Raw genomic sequence first — 17,768 nt, 5'->3', positions numbered from 1 at the left:
GCCCACGGGTGGCCCCACTCGCTGGTGATGAGCCCAAGTTAAGCCAGCAGACGCCAGGACTAAGCAGCCCCTATCAGAACCCTGGGAGTAGACACTAGGGAGATACGAAGATGAATAAGGCTCTCTGCCCTCAGACTTTTTGGTTTAATGGGAAGAAAGGGCTGAGGGGAGGGAGGGGACCTGCTCTTAGCAGTTGAGGGAAGCAACCAGCCTTCAGCTCCGGGCGGGAGTGTCTAGCGCCTGTGTTGGTGGGGGGTGCAGAGGGGTGTGTTTTACCATCCTACCATGGCAACTTTGCCTGTGGAAATGGTCCTATCCATGGTGTCAAACAATATATCATAAGCCAAATCTTAGATGCGTACAATGTTGTTTTTTGGTAAGCTTTGAATCTTACCTTTCCCCCTCTTGCCAGCAGCCTAACAGAATGTTTAATTCCTTTTTACCTAATAGCACCAGCTATTTGGGCAGAGGCCGAATTTGTCCATAGCTTCTAGGTCATCAGGGGAATATGTGACCTTAGTTTACCCTGGAGGTCAACTGGGTGCTCCCCTTTTTTAGAAGAAAGAGAAATTAATAACCTGCTTCAATGTGTAGGTTATAACGAGGCACACGAGGACCCAGGTGCGGGAGAGCTTCAAGGTCGCCCAGGGAGCCTTAGAACTTGCAAAAGTGGCTTTCTGGAATTTGAAAACAATTCCTGTAACATTGTTTATCGCAGTTTTGATTATTGCAAGCTGATGAAATCAGCTTATTTTCATAGGGAAGACATACCATGCAAAAAAAAAAAAAAATCTTTGTTGGTTATCCCAAGAACTTAGCCTAAAGTAGAATAACACATGTTATTCTTTAACTTTTGTTAAAAATCTGCATGTTAATAAAATTGGGGGGTTTGTGTGAGTCATATTCTCCATGACCCCCCCTTTGCCCCCTATGATCCCGTTCCTGCCCTAACCTTCAGAATCAGCCCCTCTGATTTCTTTATGGTGCCTCTACCCTGCCTGTCACACAGGACAAAGGTCTTGGAACCATCAGGTGACTTCTGTAGACAGGGATCACAAGGGGCCCCCGTCTTAATGAGGCCCCTGCGCAGTGGGGCCGCGGGAGCAGAATTGCCCCCTCTGCTCTCCCCTCCCACATGCAAGGTTTAGCCTGAGCATGCCCAGCAGGCAAGTAGGCAGCCTTGGAAAGTAGCCTCCTCCCAGAGATAAACTGTAGAGGGCATGCTCGGAAAGGAAAGAATGCAAAGCTAGAAAACATGTTCAAATCTTTGATAATGGGAGATGAAGGAGGAATGAAAATGTACGAACATCTAGCATTTTCTCTGCTTCCCCTTATTTATACTCTTCTTAAGTTACAAATGTGATGTGATTTTGTGATCCCAAACATGGGGGAATAAGAATCCACAGTGAGAGGGTATTCAATTTCCCTGGGAAGAGAAATTGCTGTGTGTGTTTGTGTGTGTGTAGCTATTTCTAGCATAAAAATAAGTCCATCATACACAAAAAATAATACCAAGTGAATTAAAGTCCTGTGTTTCCTTGTGTGCTTGCCCTGCACCCCCTTCCCTGGGTGAAACAGACACCCGAAGCAATGCTGCCCACCGCTCACCTCACAGGACGCACCAGGACACAATGCAAGTCTTAAGAATTCTGAAATTTGTTTACCTATGCCTTCAACAAAGGGGCATGGTAAGGAGCAAGCCTACAATTTTACTTAGAATCAATTTTCTTAATTTTTAAGAAAAATCAAAATTAAAGTCATTTGCTCTTTTCTCTAGCCCTAATCCTGAGCAATCACCACCAATAGAAAAATACTGTGTACAGATAAATTTTAATCTCCTTTCAGACCTAATAAACAATTTAACACAAAAAGTTAATCTCAGGCACAAAAACATTAGATAAAAGGAACTTAGATATGCAAAGGGAGAATTTTTCATTCATTTTAAACTACAGATGCCTGCATGGCTAACACCACCTCTCTGAGTTAAATACAGGAGCCTCTTCTCCTCTGGAAGGGCCAGCGTGTTCACAGCGACAATGAAGAGACGTTCTGGGTGAACCCCAGCCTCCCCCCTTTCAGCTTCCGCCTGGTCAGGCCCACAACAGGGTGCAACGTTGAGCCACCTGTGAGCTGTGTGTTCAGATAGGGACCCTCTGAGGGCCCAAGGCTAGGCAACACTGCAACAATGCTATTTCCACCAAAAGGCTTACCCTCTTCATTTTTTCAAAAAATGGTCCATTTTGATTATTTCTGTAAGTAATTGGCTCAAGAAATATTAAGACGCTAATTTTAATGAGCTCGTTTTATTGTTTGCTCTTGTATCTGGAGCATTTACCATCTTAGCGCAAAGGGATCGTCTGACAGTGGGCCACTAAACTAAATACAAACTTAATTTCCAAGGAAAGTGCAAAGGACTTCACAAATTGCTAAGTCACCAGCGTGTCCTTTCACCTACGTTTATGTGCCCTACAATGTCTGGCACAGGACGTGCACATAGTATCTCCCCAGAAATGCACACTCTACGCCACAGCACATACCAGCGCTGTTGATTCATTGGGTTTCTGTTTGCAGACTGCCTGTGTTACTGCGTGTGTTATGATTTCAAATTACTGTTTGCTTTTCTAACTTAGAAGGGTAAATGATCTGAAAACAGTTTAAACCAGTAGCAAATGAAAGTGGCACCTGACACACTCTTTAACTTATTGAGACACACACACTTTTTTGATGGCAGGTAGTAGAAAGAAGTGGTACACTTTTATATTTTAAAGCTATTTTTCTCCTCGAAATTTGAATAACAGCCAGACCCTACATTTATAATCAACACCAATCGGTTTCCCAAGCACTATACTGATTGTAAACTAAAAATAGGCCTACCCGGCCGGGAAGGGTTCTTGGTGAAAAGTCAGTGATCTATGCACTGTGGGTTTGAACTGCATGGGTTCGCTTCTATGCAGATTTTTTTTCCCCGTAAGTACTGTAAATGTGTATTGTCTCTTTCTTATGATTTTTGTAATAACATTTCCTTTTCTCTAGCTTTTCTGTAAAAATACAGTATATAATATGTATACAAAATATATTTTAATTGACTATTTTATCAATAAGGCTTTTGGTCAACAGTAGGCTATTAGTCAAGTTTTTGGGGAGTCAAAAGTTATATGTGGATTTTCAACTGTGCAGGGATCAGCACCCCTAACCCCTGTGTTGTTCAAAGGGCAACTCTATTTCTCTTTCCTTGGTCTCCTCTTCCATCCCTGCCTTCAACACACACACACACACACACACACACACACACACACCCTTAAGAGCCTCATGCTCTACCGGCTGAGCTAGCCAGGCACCTACACACGCCCCTTAAAAGGAAGAAAAATGGGCAACTTGCTCTGTGGACACAGGCAGGGACAAGGGTCATCAGGTACCTCCTTACCTAATTCCTGCGTGTTGGGTTAGCATTGTCTGTAATCCCCCTTCCCTCAAACATACGAGGAGCCATTATAGACAAAGTACCTGTATTTACTTCTGGCAAGGGACCTACCATTGATGCTGTATGGAGAGTAGCACTACATATGAAAACATTTTCTATTTAAAACTTTCAGAAATCACTACATAGCATCCAGGAAAAAATTTCTACTCCTAATGACCAGAGCCTAGTCTTTCTTTTTTTTTTTTCCTCTCTCTCTCTCTCTATTTAAAGGCAACTTACCATTTAAACTTCTTAACCTGCAAAAATAAGACATCATTTCTATCAGTTCAAAGTTGTTTGGAAAATTATAGTAATACGGTGTCTACATTTCACCCATAAGATATTTGGTGCCAATTTGCATTCATAGTGACAGTAGTGATTCCACTCATTTTATTTGTTCTACCATTTCTACCCTTTGAAGTAAACAAGGTCTAGCAAGCTCTCTTAGAAATGATTGTTACTAGAAGGGTTGGTGAGTCAAATCTGTTTAACTGTAGAGCTGGTCGTTTGTTTCTTCTGTAGTTTCCAGTTTTAAGAGCCAAGACACAGCCTATCATCTAGATCTGAACAACAGTCCTCATCAGATATGTTTTAAGATGAATAAAGATTAAGTAAACCTCAATCTATACAAGAGAGAGGGCATTAAAAATCAGTTTGATGCTATGGCCTCTCGGCCTTTTGGATAAGATCAAGTGTAAAAATCAGTTTGATACTGCACTCTCTTGCCAGAGGGACGCATTTCCGTGTGTCTGCTGCGGACCCCGAGCAGGCCCATGGAGCCAGCGGACGGCCTAGACTTACTTCTTAAATAATAAGCCTATTTTAGAACTGTAAACCTGTTATTCTTTAGAATGGATCCTGAAAGTTGATTCATTTTTGTTTGAGCTTTTGCTTAGTGGTTCCTAAAGACACATTCAAACTGCCTGATGCAGGAAACTGAGAACAGCTGAGGGCTGAAGAGGCAAAGTTGGAAGAAAACCAAGCGGGCGAGCGGGCGAGGAAGAGGAGCGATCGGAAAAGACCGCCTGGGAGACGGGAGCGAGCGGCAAGTAGAGAAGAATCCTCCTGCGGGGCTTGCAGCTCGCGCTGCAAGGCCTGTTGCCTGGGCCACAGGAAGCCGCTAACACAGCCCCTGAGAGGTCTGGCTGGCTCGGTAAAGTGCAAGCTGGCCACACTGACCGCCGCTCGAGGGTCCCGCAACAGCGGCCCCAGCCGCCTCCAAGACACGCGTTCCAGCGGCTGGGCTGAATTTGGGCACCCTTGGCCTTGGAAGTCTCTCTAGCCTTCCTCCCAGAGTGGCTAGCACATTGCTGGGAATGGCTGCTCTGAACTCCCCAGCACAAAGTCGGGTGAATTGAGGGTGTGGTTAACAATCAGTCACACGAATAGATAAAGAATAAATCGTCCTCAAGATTTGCAGCCTTTGGTAAATCCATCGAGACACTAAGTCTATTTGAGAGTTGTATTCTGCTCTACCCAAAGGCTCCCTGGCCCCTTGATAGGCCCAACACAGAAGATAAGAGTCAAACTATATACATGACACGCTGCTTGGGTGAAATGGGATGCCTCAGGCTGTGGGAGATGGAGGGAGGGTGCTGCCTGCGCGTCAGCCTGACGAATGCCACTTGGTCCTGTGGGCACATATATGAACCAGTAGAAGGTTTTGAACAGGTAAGCAATGGGACGAAATCACATTTTGAAAGATACTGACCTGCCTGACAGCTGAGTCGGGGAGAACAGAAGAAGAAAGGATGCTGAGGAAGCGGGTGCAGGAGCCCCGGTTAACTTCTCTGAGCTGGGATACAGTGTTGTGAGGCCCAGGGTGATGCCTGACTCATGGCCGATAGTAAATGTCAGTGTCCCTTTCTGCTAGTTGGGGCTAGTGTGGTGGCAGTGAACATAAAGTACAGATGTAAGAGATAGCACGTGAGGAAGGGCACAGCTTTGGCAAATACTTGGATAGGAGGAATTTAGAAGACAAAAAGAACCAGAGGAAAGCTGGGTTTTCAAATTTAAAAAACGAGGTTTTAAGTAAGGGGTGCAAAAAAAGAGCAGTGCTAGTTTTGAGAGAAAAGATGAGTTGATTTTGGACACTGCTTTTGGATTTGAGATATTACGGGGACAATAGTTTCTAGAGTCCCTGACATAGTGCATTTGCCTCAGAGCTCAAATTTTCATGCCCCTGATTTTCCCTGGACGCATACGTACTGTTGTGTTTGCAAGCTGCTTTATTTTTTTTAAATTGCTTTTCTTTAAAAAGCTCCTTCAAGAATTCTACAAGCCTCAGGCCCTACAAAACCTGGATCCGTCCCGGGTGAAGTCAAAAGGCAGTACCAGGGGGTAACGGGTGATAAAGGCTTGAGAGGAAGGCTTGAGTTACTGTCCCCAAAGGACAAGATGGGTCAGCAGAGGAGGCCAGAGAGGCAGAGAGGAGGCCTGCAGGCCAGGATGCTACGGGGAGATCAAAGGAACTTGGGCTGAGGACGGGTCACTGGACTTGACCTCTCAAAAAAGTGATTTTAGAGCACATAGTCAGTATGGGGGTGGGGGAGGGGTAGAGTCCAGGTTGGAGGGGGGTTTAAGGAGTGGGAAGTGTGCAGTGAGTACGGATCTGAAGCTGACAATAAAGGAGAGGATCTTACTCCACTCCTTATTTTTGATATTCCGTCATTTAACTTTCTCCCCTACAGTCACCCTGACTGCTCCCTGGGATTGATATTAGCTGCCTGTGCATGGAGCTGCCTTTCTCTTCTATTCCGTTTCCCACTCCTGGAGATTTTCTGTGGTCTGTCGACTTCTTTTCGTGATTAGCTTAAGCCTCGTTAACCGCTAAGAAATGGGCTGTTGGCTGGGATGGATTTTGTTTGGGGGATTTATTCGTTTTGCTTTGTTTTTTTACCTTAGTAGCTTCTCTTTTTCTACCCACACAGAGGTCGGAGTTCTGCCCTGGGAGTCCAGGGGCTGAGGACCGGGGTGGAGAGGCTGAAGTCATCAGGCTGGTGTAAAAGCACTGGTCTGTTATCTGGGCTCACGAGTCAAAGGTAGCGATGACTTCATCCCGGGGAGGGCGCCTCCCCACCCTGCAGCTGATTTCCAATCAGCTGGTTTGCCAGGGACAGGTTTTGTTGGACCACTCCTTTCCCACTGCCTGGCGTCCCAAGTCACTTTGAAAAAAGATGCGATTAAACTGCTCCCTCGTTTCCTCCTGCGAAGTGCCTTTCCCAGGCACCGTCTGTTCGGGCGATCAGACTTAAATATAACTAAAAGGTTCCTGTTATAGTCGCCACTGAGAATTAAGGGAAACTCCCGCCCGGCTGGAATTAGGCTACGCGGGCTGGGACAGTTCACCCTAGTGCTTCAGGGAGAAACAAGTGTGGGGCAGAGTATGGTCTGGCACACATTTGGGTGTGTGCGCGGGGTGTGTGCGTGCAGGGGTGCGCGCGCGCGTGTACACAGGGGAGCGTGCCAGGGAGGCTACCGCAGAGGCTCCTTTGTGGAAAGGCTCCGGCTGCTTCAGAAGCCAGCTTGGCGCCTCCTCCTTGCTGGTTCCACGAGGACACCTGGCTCTTAGACAACTGTCGGCACATCTCTGTCCCCTGCCGCCCCTACTTCCTTCGGTGGTCGACCACTCGGCCCCGCGGGGAGCAGCGAGCCGGGTGGTGGCTTCCAGGCCCCCGGGGCCCCGCGCAGGTGAAGGTGAGCGCTGCAACGCGGCAGCGCGGCTGTTGGTGTTCGGAGGGTAGGAGGGGGATGGGGCCAAGCAGGAAGGGGCGTGCTGGCCTGACGGCGGGCGCTAGGAGTTCGCAGCATTGTTACCTGAGGCTGCGGCTGAGCCCCGCCCCGCGCGGTCCTGCCCCCTCGCCGTCCCGGGCTGCCCCGGCTGCAGTGACAGGGGAAGAGGCCGCGGCGCTGGGAACTCGGAGCAAGCACGGGGATCGCCGGTCGCGGGTGAGTGTCAGCCGCGCGGCCAAGGCAGAGGCGATCGCTGCTCCGGGGCCACGGGGACCCAGCGGACTCCCGGCTCAGGGGGGAGGGGGGCCCGAGGGCGGAGATCAGCTAGGACCCCAGGCTGGCGTGCTGGGTCTCGGCTGCCTTCGAGCCCCACTAAGAAGGCTGGGGACGCTTGAGCTCTCCACACCCAGCCAGGTGACTTTGGCGATTGCACTTCCCGGGCCTCTGAGTACAGCGATCGGTCCCTTGGGGCAAAAACGCGCGTGTCTGGACCCGCGTCCGGAGAACGACCTAGGTCGCGGGCTGCCTCCGGGTTGGACCTGGGAGGGCTGCTTTAACTTTAGCTGCTAAGACTTGAATCTGTGCCCCCACCTGATTCCCACCTGCCCAATAGCGCTCAACTGAGGGCGCCGCGCCGGGTCCCTGGCCAGCGGGGACTCTGGACCTGCCCCTCTGACAGTGGGTGCGGGGTTGGCGAAGACCGAGGACGAGACGGCTCTTGCTCTTGCACACTCGCTCTGGTCGTGCGAAGTTCAGGTTAGAAAGGTGCGCCCTGCACTTGTGGAAGTTTGGGGAAGAAGCGGGTGGGCTGGCGGGTCACCTCTATCGGCTGCTGCGCCCCAGCCTGAGGACAGCGGGCTCTCTGTTTAATTCTCCGATCAAACACCAGGAGTCTCCCTCTACGGCTTTTCTCGCCGGTTTTTCCCGCTGCCTCCAGCTGAGCCGCAGTGCGGCGATGAGGCTTTCTTCCCTGCGCCCGGGACCCCAACCTGGGAGGTAGGGAGGTGTCACCTTGGAGGTGCGAGGAGAGATCGGAGCCCAAGTCCACGAACCAGGTGACCTCCCCCTTAGATTCAAGCACAGCCACCTTCCCTAGTTAGCCCCCTCCCCCCGCGTCTGGGAGCTTTGTGCCGCAGAGGGGGCGGGCAAGGGGAGGGGTCGGCGGGGGCGGGGAAGGCTCTAGAGCTCCGGCCTTCGGGGTGAGGGGGCGGGGCCTGAGGACCCCCTGTCCTGCCTCGAGCCGCCAGTAGTAGAGGCACCGGGAGGGGCTAAGTGGTGCCTAGTCCTCTCTAGTAGCTTCTGCCGGAGATGAGGCATCCGCTCCGAGCAGGCAGAGGATCAAGCCCTTCCCGGGCACCGACCCATTGGTCCCCGCTTGTCCCCGCACAGCAGGCGGAGGCTCCTCCCCAGCGCGCGCCCTCTCCGGGCCGAGGCGACCGCCGCGGAGGCTGCGCGGCGCGTGTGGGCGTCTGTCTGCGCCTCGCACAGGTTACCCCGCCCTCCTGCCGCGGGTCCAGATAAGGACAGAGCTGAGGGCTCGCGTGCTGTCCGCGGGGACCTCCCACTCGCTTCGGTCCTGTTACCGCCGGACGCTGAACTGGGCTCCCTGGGGATTCCGGCGGACGCTGCTGTGTGACCGCCGAGGGCCAGGGGCTCGCGGCGCTTTCAGAGGCTTTTGTGCGGCCGAGCCAGTGGCATTTTGGTGAGTGGTTGGGGCGGGGTCGGGGGACGTGGTGGACCGCTCGCCAAAGCAAAGACTTAGGAAACTGCTGTGCGTCCAGACTTTCTGAAAGAAATCGTGCCGCCGTTGTCCCGCACGTCGAATTTCTTCAGGACCTGGTCATTTTCAAACATGTGTTGCCCAGAAACTGTCCGGCCGTCTGCGATCCCCCCTCTTCTGACCCACAGTTGTCTGCCTGGAATGAGTAGCCTGCCTGCGCTTCCTTCTCTCTAGAGCATCCTTTGGCGTTAGTTTGCTTTCTTTCTTGGTTTTGGGACATTGAGAGAAACTGAAAATGCACATTCAAAAACAGACGTTCTTTCTCTGCTCGCAGGGTGTTGCGCTCCCGGGCATCTGTGAATTGTTTACGTTGTGCTGCAGATTAAACACGCTGGCTGGAAACAGCCTCCGCTGCCAGCTCTGGTTCGACTCTGGTTGACACTCTGTGTTTAGTAAAGGTACTGAAAGATAGGTGGTGGGGAGGAGTCTTTTCCCAATGGATTAGTGGAGTGAGAGCAAGAATTCCATATTTTAGAATTGCCGGGACTCTCCCCAGCCTTTCTTTCCCCCCAAATAATATGGACTGTGAATTTCTTTGCCTCTTCCCTCCAAACCTGACATGTTCTGCCCCTGTTTGTCATCAGAAGGGTGTGGGCCAGCCCTTCCTGCTCCCACCTCATCTGTGACACATGTCAGGAATCAAGTGGAAAGGTTTTCTGGTGTGGTGTTTCCTTGGTGTTTACTTTTGATGATTGTTCATCTAGGGGGTGAGTGGCCAGCTGGGCAACAAGGGCCCTCGAAACCCTCTTTCGGGAAAGCTCTGAGCTCTGACCTGACATTGAGGAACATGTTTTCCTCCTAAATACACTGAAATAAAGCATACCTACTCTCTTCCCTCCCACCCACTCTGTTCAAGGGAGCAGAGCTTTGGCTGTGTTTCTGACACCAAGAGCAAAGGAATGGGATTGTTTAGGCAGGAGAGTTTAGGCAGGGGCCAGAGGGCTTCTTTGGAGACTCCACAAACATTCCTATTCTAGGGCTTTTTTGCTCGCTGATGAGCTAAAGGCCAAGAACATGGCCACGCTTTCCCCTTCCCCAGGAGTGCCCATCGCTCAGGCACACTTGTGCTGGGTCATGATTAGCACGCAGAGGACTTAGAGAGAAGTTCCATCTTCAGAGCCGTGCCATGACAGCTCTCCATTTTACTCAGAGAGGCGCATTTTTCAGCCTGAGCGCCGGCCTCCCTGCTGCTGAGGTCCTCAACCTGTAGGTGAGATGTTAAATACAAGCCAGTCTCTGTCTGCCTAGGGGAGATTGATGGCTACTTGACATTTTCGAGACAGAGCCAAGGCTAATTCAGTTGTCCCTCCTGGCAGTTGCCAGCTGTGAGAAACAGTCTATGTCTTTAGGTCACCTGTGTTCTCCTCGTGTACTTGGAGAGTGTATGTTTGTGTGTTTACCAGCGACAGTACCAAGGTAAATTAAATGTTCTTTGTGTATCCTCTGTTTTCATGTCTCCTGAGACTGTGGAAAGGGTTAGAATGTCTATCCGCGCTCTCTTTTTCCTTCCTCTGTCTGAGGTGAGAAATCCTGGCCCGGGAGGAAGCCCCACTGAGGCCCTACTGAAGCCAGTGATAAAAGAGTTAGCATCTTAGCTAATCATTGCTGGACAACTCATTCATTAGAAACTGTTGGGGGTCTAAGATTCTTGTATGTTACCCTGGGAAGAAATTAGCCAAACAACATACCAGAAACAAAGTTGTAAATTTTCTTTTGTTCCTTTAACTTTTTCAAACAACTTTTTTTTTTTAATCCTCACCAGAGGATATGTTTGTTGACTTTTTTTGTTTTTTTATTTTTTAGAGAGAAAGGAAGTGGAATTGGGGGCGGGGGGCATGAAGGAAACATTGGTGTGAGAGGGAAACATTGGTTCCCTTTGGTTCCCTTCCGTACAAGCCCCAACCTGGGATTGAACCCACAACCTAGATATGTGGCCTGACCAGGAATCGAGCCCGCAAAAGGACCATGCTCCCACCAACTGAGCCACCCGGTCAGGGCTCAAATAATATTCTTTCTCAAGATGGGGGGGTTAGAATCATGCCAATGTATAGCTAACATGTGTTACTTATTACTTTGACAAGCTTTTATCTGGTACTTTCCCTGTGTAATGCATAACACTCTAAAAGGCTTGCACCTTTTCAGGGTTTGGTATTGGAACACAAGTGCTGTTGTTGCACAGCTTTGGAGTGTGTAGTCTTTCCCACTCTTTATTAGTATCTCGACATTTGCTATGAGAGGCTTAATGGCACATCTGTGCATATATTTACTCAGCACCACATGCTCTCTAGGATGGAGACTTTTTTTTTTTTAGCTTATCACCATTGTTAACCAGGATAATCTATAAACAAGTCAGCATATTTGGAATTGAAGGATTAGCAACTCTTCTATACATAATTAGTGAATTGGAGAACTAGAACTCCTCTATACATGAGATATTTCATGTGCAGAAGTATTTTAAAATATGTGAGGATAAACTGCCAAGATTACCTGTGCTGTCTTGAAAAAAGAAGAGTTCAAATATAACTATAAACTGTAATTGACAATGAGTCATTTGCGTTAGCGGTGCCAACTGTGAAAACAGCCTAGTTATGCCCCTAATGATAATTATGAAAACTCCTTTTAAAAGCCAGTTGCATCTCAAGTGAGCTGCAAGTTGGCTTGGATAATATTTTCAGTTTTACTTCTTAAAATATTATTCAGTGGTGATGGCTTACACAGCACTGCGAATGTACTTAATATCACTGATGTAACTTAAACATGATAAAAATGGTAAAAAAAAAAAGAAAAGTTATTCAATTAATAGTTGGAAAGGCTATTTTCTAGCCATATATACTTTTCGGAACTTAACTATTCAAACATTTAATAAAAACATCTGTTCTTGGTAGAGTTAACTTAATATACAATCACTGAGTATTAAAGAAGGACAAATCTCTGAAACCTAGTCACTTAGAAAGCAGAGAATGGAAATATTGAAGGTTCCTAGCACCCTGAGCATTTTATCTATAAACCCAATACATATTTTAAAGCAAATGTAATGCCTGGGAAAAGAAAATGATGTACAAAAGAAAATCAGTTGTTAATAATAGCTAATTATATATAGACATTCTTGGTAAAGACTGTACATGTATTAGTTCATATGTTCTTATACAAATGAGTGAAATGGAATATCCTTATATTATAGAAGAGGATTTTGAAATGTAGGATTAATAATCTGCCTCACCTCATGCTGCACATCGAAGGACCTGAGGAAAATCTGTCTGCTTCTAGAATCTCCAGTCTTATTTCCAAGGCAGTCTTGCCTTTTATGTGTGGTTCTGTGGAGAACAGTTTGTAATATTTGATTTGGTGATAGCAGACAGTTTACTCCTGTGTAACCCGGTCTTGGCTGACCACCGTGTGTGTGTTAGAGCGTGAGCTTTGACAGTGATGCTGTAAAAGGACAACCACACTATAAAGTCTGATCTGAAAAGTCCTTCCGTTCGGCCCGTTATGACCTGGAGAAAACAGCCCCCCTTTCCTACACCCAGAGTCAGGCGCTCACTCCATAGCCTGCACGGTCCCACGTTCCCACTAACCTGTGTTCGTATCTGAAGAAATGTACTTCTTTTAACCCCCGTTTCCACCTCATTTCCATATCCACCCGACACCAGAAACAGCCATGTAAAGGCTGATAAAAATACAGGCCGCTGACGTCCGTCAGTGTGTGTGTGTGTAGATAAGGGGTGAACGTGTGGCAGGTGTGACTCGGGCAGCATTTCCTCTTGTTTGTGTCTTCTTTGCTAGGAGTGTCACGGAAGAGGCAGATGGTTTCCAGAGAGCGGCTTAGCTAGAATCCAAAGCGATAGCATCGGAAGCAATGGTAGAGGTCATGTAATGTATCCCAACCTCCTAATTTTACAAATGGGAAACTCAAGTCTAGTGAGGCAAAGTGACTTGTCTGAAATGGTAAACGATAAAGCTTGATTTAGAGTTGGAACCTTTAATCTTCCCGTCTAGTGTGTTCTTTTCTCTATTTTCGGGGAAGCGATGATACCAAGTGGAGCAGGAACGTGGTGGCTCTGACTCCAGCAAGATGAGTTCAGCCATGATTTGATTATCTCCAAATTCCTGCCCATTACACGCAAGGTGGAAGAGGCCAACTGATTGCTAGGGAACATGTCTATACCAGAGAAAGGCACAGTCACTAACGCCTCACACTTCAGTACTTTGTATAATTTCCCCAGGGTCGGCGTATCCATCGTCCAAAGATGCTGAGCCAGGTCACAAACAAGCAGTTTATTCATAAAGTGAGCAATTCTTACTGAACCTATAGTTGGGTTCTCAGCAAGTATATGTTTTATCGATTAACAGAAGGTTTCCAAGTTAGATTTATTGCTGCTGTCTTGGCAACATTTCCAGGTGGTAAAATTTGGTTCACATTTAGGAAAGTATTAGTTCCTTTTAATGCTCCCGTGGATGTGTTATCCCTCATTGATTTTAGTATCCAGTTACGCCAGGAGGACCGGCACTAGCCTCTGATGGGAACAGCCCGTATGAGAACGTTTTCCTATGCTGATTTTAAAGTTCTTTTATCTTTGTAGGTGTGGAAGATGATACACAACACAGGTACCTTTTTCGCTGGCTGCAGACTAGCGGGTGAAAACGTATGACAGAAGTTTGAGGTTTGTGTCTGCTTCCCCAAAGTCAAGAAATTATCTCCTTAGAAGGCAACAATACTATGCATGTTATGAATTGCGTCTCCTTGGTCAGTGATAAAGAAAATGGGACTATCGCCACAGCAGCTGGCTTCATGATTGAGGAAACGCCGCCGCCCACTCCTCCTCCTCCACCTCCCCCTCCACCTCCGCCATGCCCAGCATACTCGGCCGAAGGGTTTCCTCCCTCTCCCCCGCCTCTTCCCCATCATCCACTCCCCGAGGGGGCTCCGGGGCCTCCTCCCCCTCCCGAACTGCCCCCAACTTCTCATGTGAACGGCTACAGCCACCTCGGTAAGAAAAAGCGAATGAGAAGCTTTTTTTGGAAAACCATTCCAGAGGAGCAAGTACGCGGCAAAACCAACATCTGGACCCTGGCAGCCAAGCAGCAGCATCACTACCAGATCGATGCGAAGACTGTCGAGGAGCTCTTCGGGCAGCAGGAAGATGCCACCAAGCCTTCCCTCTCCCGGAGAGGGGGACCTTTAAATTCGTCCTTCAGGGAGGCGAGAGAGGAGGTAAGAATGGGACATTGTTCTGAGTTTGGGGGTGCACAAACCTTTCAAAACTTGTTAGAATCGCTAAGGGATAACATAATGCGAGGGAATGTGCTCTGGGAATGATTGAAATGGCCTTAGATGATGAACTTGAGCTGAGTAGTAGCAAAGTGTAAGGAGCGTGCATGCCGATCCTCCCAGACATCTCAGTGGATTATGACCTCATGCAGAGAGCATGCTCTCTGGGGCCATCGTCTCGGGCTTCCAGATCTGCCCCGTCTCTGCACATCTGCGGTTTCCCCTGATGGAGCACTTCTGCTGGAGTCCAGGATTACTCGTCTCCAGTGAAACAAAAAAACTAGCCCAGTCATCTGTGAAGGACTGGAGCTTTCTGAGACAGAGCGCCTTTTGTTAAATAACATCATTAACTAATACACGTCCTTGGGATTTTATCCTGGGTTTTTCTTTCAGTTTTCCTTGCACAAGTGTTTGGCAATGGCCTTTATTCCTCCCATCTCTGAATTGAATTGTGGCCATTGTGGAACAGAGATTTCCAGAGAGCCAAAGCATGAAGCGATTTTCAGATAGACTTTCTAGGAAGCATTTTTTCCAGTTAATGTCCAGTGTGTTACTTTGAGGAAAAATATAATAAAGCTAGCAAGTCATAAGAAGTGAACTGGAAGTGTGGCATCCAATCACTGTATGTTATATAAACTGAATCCAAAATTGCATGTGTGCCTACTCTGTGGGTAGAAACATGAGAGTACAAATTGAAAAGCCTCTACTTGCTAGAAGAAATAATTAGGAAACCAAGGATTAAAAGGAAAGAATGCTGCCTGCTAAAAAAAAGGGAGGGGGCGGGGGCGGACAGAAATGCATCATTTTTTACCCGGTTGTAAGGGAGACGAGAAAATAGGTCAGAGATGGAGCCGGTGAGATAAGAGAGTAGGCAGGGCTCTGGAATGAAGAAGCAGCTGCCTGCATTATTGAATTCTCAAGCCGGCAATATTGACCTCTTTTCTCTGTGGCTCAGGAACACGTTAACTGCCATCTCTCCAAGAATTTCCTTTGGGGCCCTTGAAGCCAGTGGTATGGTGCCCTGTTGAAATAGCCAAGAGTCTATGTGTTACAAAATGCCGAGAATGCTGGGATTCACTGTAAACTGTGACATAAATTTGAGAGGAAGTCTTCAGGATAATCCTTAGTGCTGAATACACGCTTTCTTTACTTTATGCAAAGTCCTCTTACTTCTTAGCAGGATATTTCAGTATTGGAAGGAGCAAGAAGCCATTTCCTAAGTACCCCGGCCTTCTCTGCTGGAAGCTGGGAGAGGGTTTCTTATTGTACTGTAGGTCATTTCCCACCATTGTTTCTGAGCTCTACTTACTGAGTTTCAAGAATATTCAAGGAAAGAGTGCATGCGTGCACGTGGAAAAAAAGTGATGTCTCAGAAAAGCACCAAGTTTCTGGGGAGGCAGCTGGCCTTTGTAAATTGGGGGCATTTATTTTGCCAAATGATAATTCAAGGGGCTAGGAGGTACTTGCTGCTCTATGTTGGTGAATTGAAGAGAGGTTCAGGACCCCTTGGAGAGGGAAGGACGATGCAGAGGGCGTGGCGTCTTTCCCCCGCGCCCCACGGCAGAAGCAGAAATGTCCATTTCAAAGCCAGATATAAAATTCAGGGGGAAAGAAAGAGTTATTCTCACCTCCCTCCACCCCTGTACCCTAGGCATATCTTTACTTTTTTTTCCCCTTTAACTTAAGAAAAAATACTGAAAGCAAATAATTATTTTTTAAATTGTGGTAAAATAGACACTACCATCTTTACCATTTTTAAGTGTGTGGTTCAGGGGCACTGAAACATCCATGTCATTGTACAACCACCACCACTATCCATCCATAGAATTCTCATCTGGCGAACGGAAACTCGGGGCCCATTAGACCATAACTCTTCTGTTTCCCCCCGCTCCCAGCCCCTGGCAACCACCCTTCTACTCCCTCTTCATGAATTTGACTACTCTGGGCACTTAAGTAAGTGTAATCACACAGTATTTGTCTTTTTGTGAGTGGACTATTTCACTTTGCGTAATGTCCTCAAGGTTCCTCCATGTTAGAGCGTGTGAGCATTTTAAGGCTGAATAACAGTCCAGCGCATGTATACACCGCATTTGCTTAGCCAGTCATCCGTCAGTGGACACCTGGGTTACTTCCACCTTTTGGCTAGTGTGAATAATGCTGTCACAAACATGGGTTTGCAGATATCTTTACTTTTAACACTTGTAGGTCCTAATCTGAGAGACATTTTAGAAAGAAAAATCAAATCACCATAACTGTGTAATCAAACAATGTAACTCTTCAGTACTCAGGTAGGGTAAGTAGTTTAGGTAGATGGATTTAAGTGCATGTTACATAATATTGTCACATAACAGGGTTATCCAGAAATATTTTCGATTTTGTATGCCATCTTCTACATGGTTACAAGTATTATATATACTTTTTTTTTTTTTTTTTAGTAAAGAATCAGTATGTGCTGTTTTCTTCCCTCATTAGATTTTCCTTCTAAAGCAGTTAAAACTCAGCAGGGTGATAGTCTCACAAGGACCAGTAATAAACCTCCCAGTTCACTCTGCAGGAAGTGAAGTCCAGGAGTGGTCCTACCCACCTGTCTGTGGAAGGGAGGACCCCTGACAGCGGGCTCGGCCGCGGGGCCCACCCTGAGCCCAGATGCCTGGCCTCCCAAGCATCTCCACACAGGCCACCATTCTGGAGGTTCACACGTGCTGCGGGACAGATTACGTCCCCTTGAAACATAACAACCTCCCACAGAAACGGCCTGCCATTATGTGGTTGGCTCATACTTTAAAGGGCTTATAAAGCATTACAAATAAGCTCCATTATACTGCAGAGGAAGAAGTTGCTGGAAGATAGGGAAGAGCTGGGTTTTTGGAATCACTGATTTTAGGAACAGTAACACTTAAAACAGTAAATTGGGACATTTAATAAGGAGTACGAGCTTAGGAATACCATCCTTGTATCTTTGTTACCTAAAAATTAACTTGAAGAGGCTACAGATATTACAGTAATAAAGCTGTAATAAAGTAATTAGAAATACATTTATATAACTAGTGATAATAATAAAAAGATTCAGCTCAGACTCCACCTTCCTCCCCCCCCAAGCTGGCTGACCTCACCCCTGAGAAGCTCCCCATCCAGGTGTTACAGGTGCTGCTCAGCCTCCTCAGAGCCCCACACTGGTTCGTTGGGTCTGAACCTGTCTCTCTCCAGAACCTGAAACGCTCTTAAAGGAAGGGGCAGTCTTAGCCATTTGGTATCCTTCAGAGAAATTAAAGGCAACCGAGAACTGTCAAGAACTGAACCAAGGGAGCAAAGGGACTGTCTTACAAGGTGTCAAATATGATGGATCAAAATCGGGATTCACAAAAAGACCACGATAAGATGAACAGGACCTGAGGAGCTGATGGTGGCCACAGCTGATGACACTGTACTGTGTAACTGAAATTGGCTGAGAAAGTAGAACTTAAATGTTCTCACCAAAAAAAAAGAAAAAAAAGAGAGAGAGAAAATGGAAGGAATGTTGGTTTTCT

At 47.4% G+C, this 17,768-nt stretch overlaps 1 protein-coding gene across 1 annotated transcript in view; it reads left to right on the top strand.

Annotated features, from left to right (window-relative positions):
* The first annotated feature begins 8,848 nt into the window (after positions 1-8,848).
* The window catches only part of FHDC1 (FH2 domain containing 1), a 32,741-nt gene continuing 23,821 nt past the window's right edge, over positions 8,849-17,768 (top strand). Inside the window, exons 1-2 of the mRNA XM_054595839.1 lie at positions 8,849-8,894; positions 13,553-14,184. Of these exons, the coding sequence (XP_054451814.1) occupies positions 13,690-14,184 (495 nt within the window). The 5' untranslated portion in view covers positions 8,849-8,894; positions 13,553-13,689. The remainder of the gene's footprint in view (positions 8,895-13,552; positions 14,185-17,768) is intronic.

Source organism: Pteronotus mesoamericanus, unplaced genomic scaffold (genome assembly GCF_021234165.1).
Source record: "Pteronotus mesoamericanus isolate MK-2021 breed Mesoamerican mustached bat unplaced genomic scaffold, CSHL_Meso_final contig_163, whole genome shotgun sequence".
Lineage (NCBI taxonomy): Eukaryota > Metazoa > Chordata > Mammalia > Chiroptera > Mormoopidae > Pteronotus > Pteronotus mesoamericanus.
This window is presented reverse-complemented; position numbering and strand designations above follow the sequence as displayed.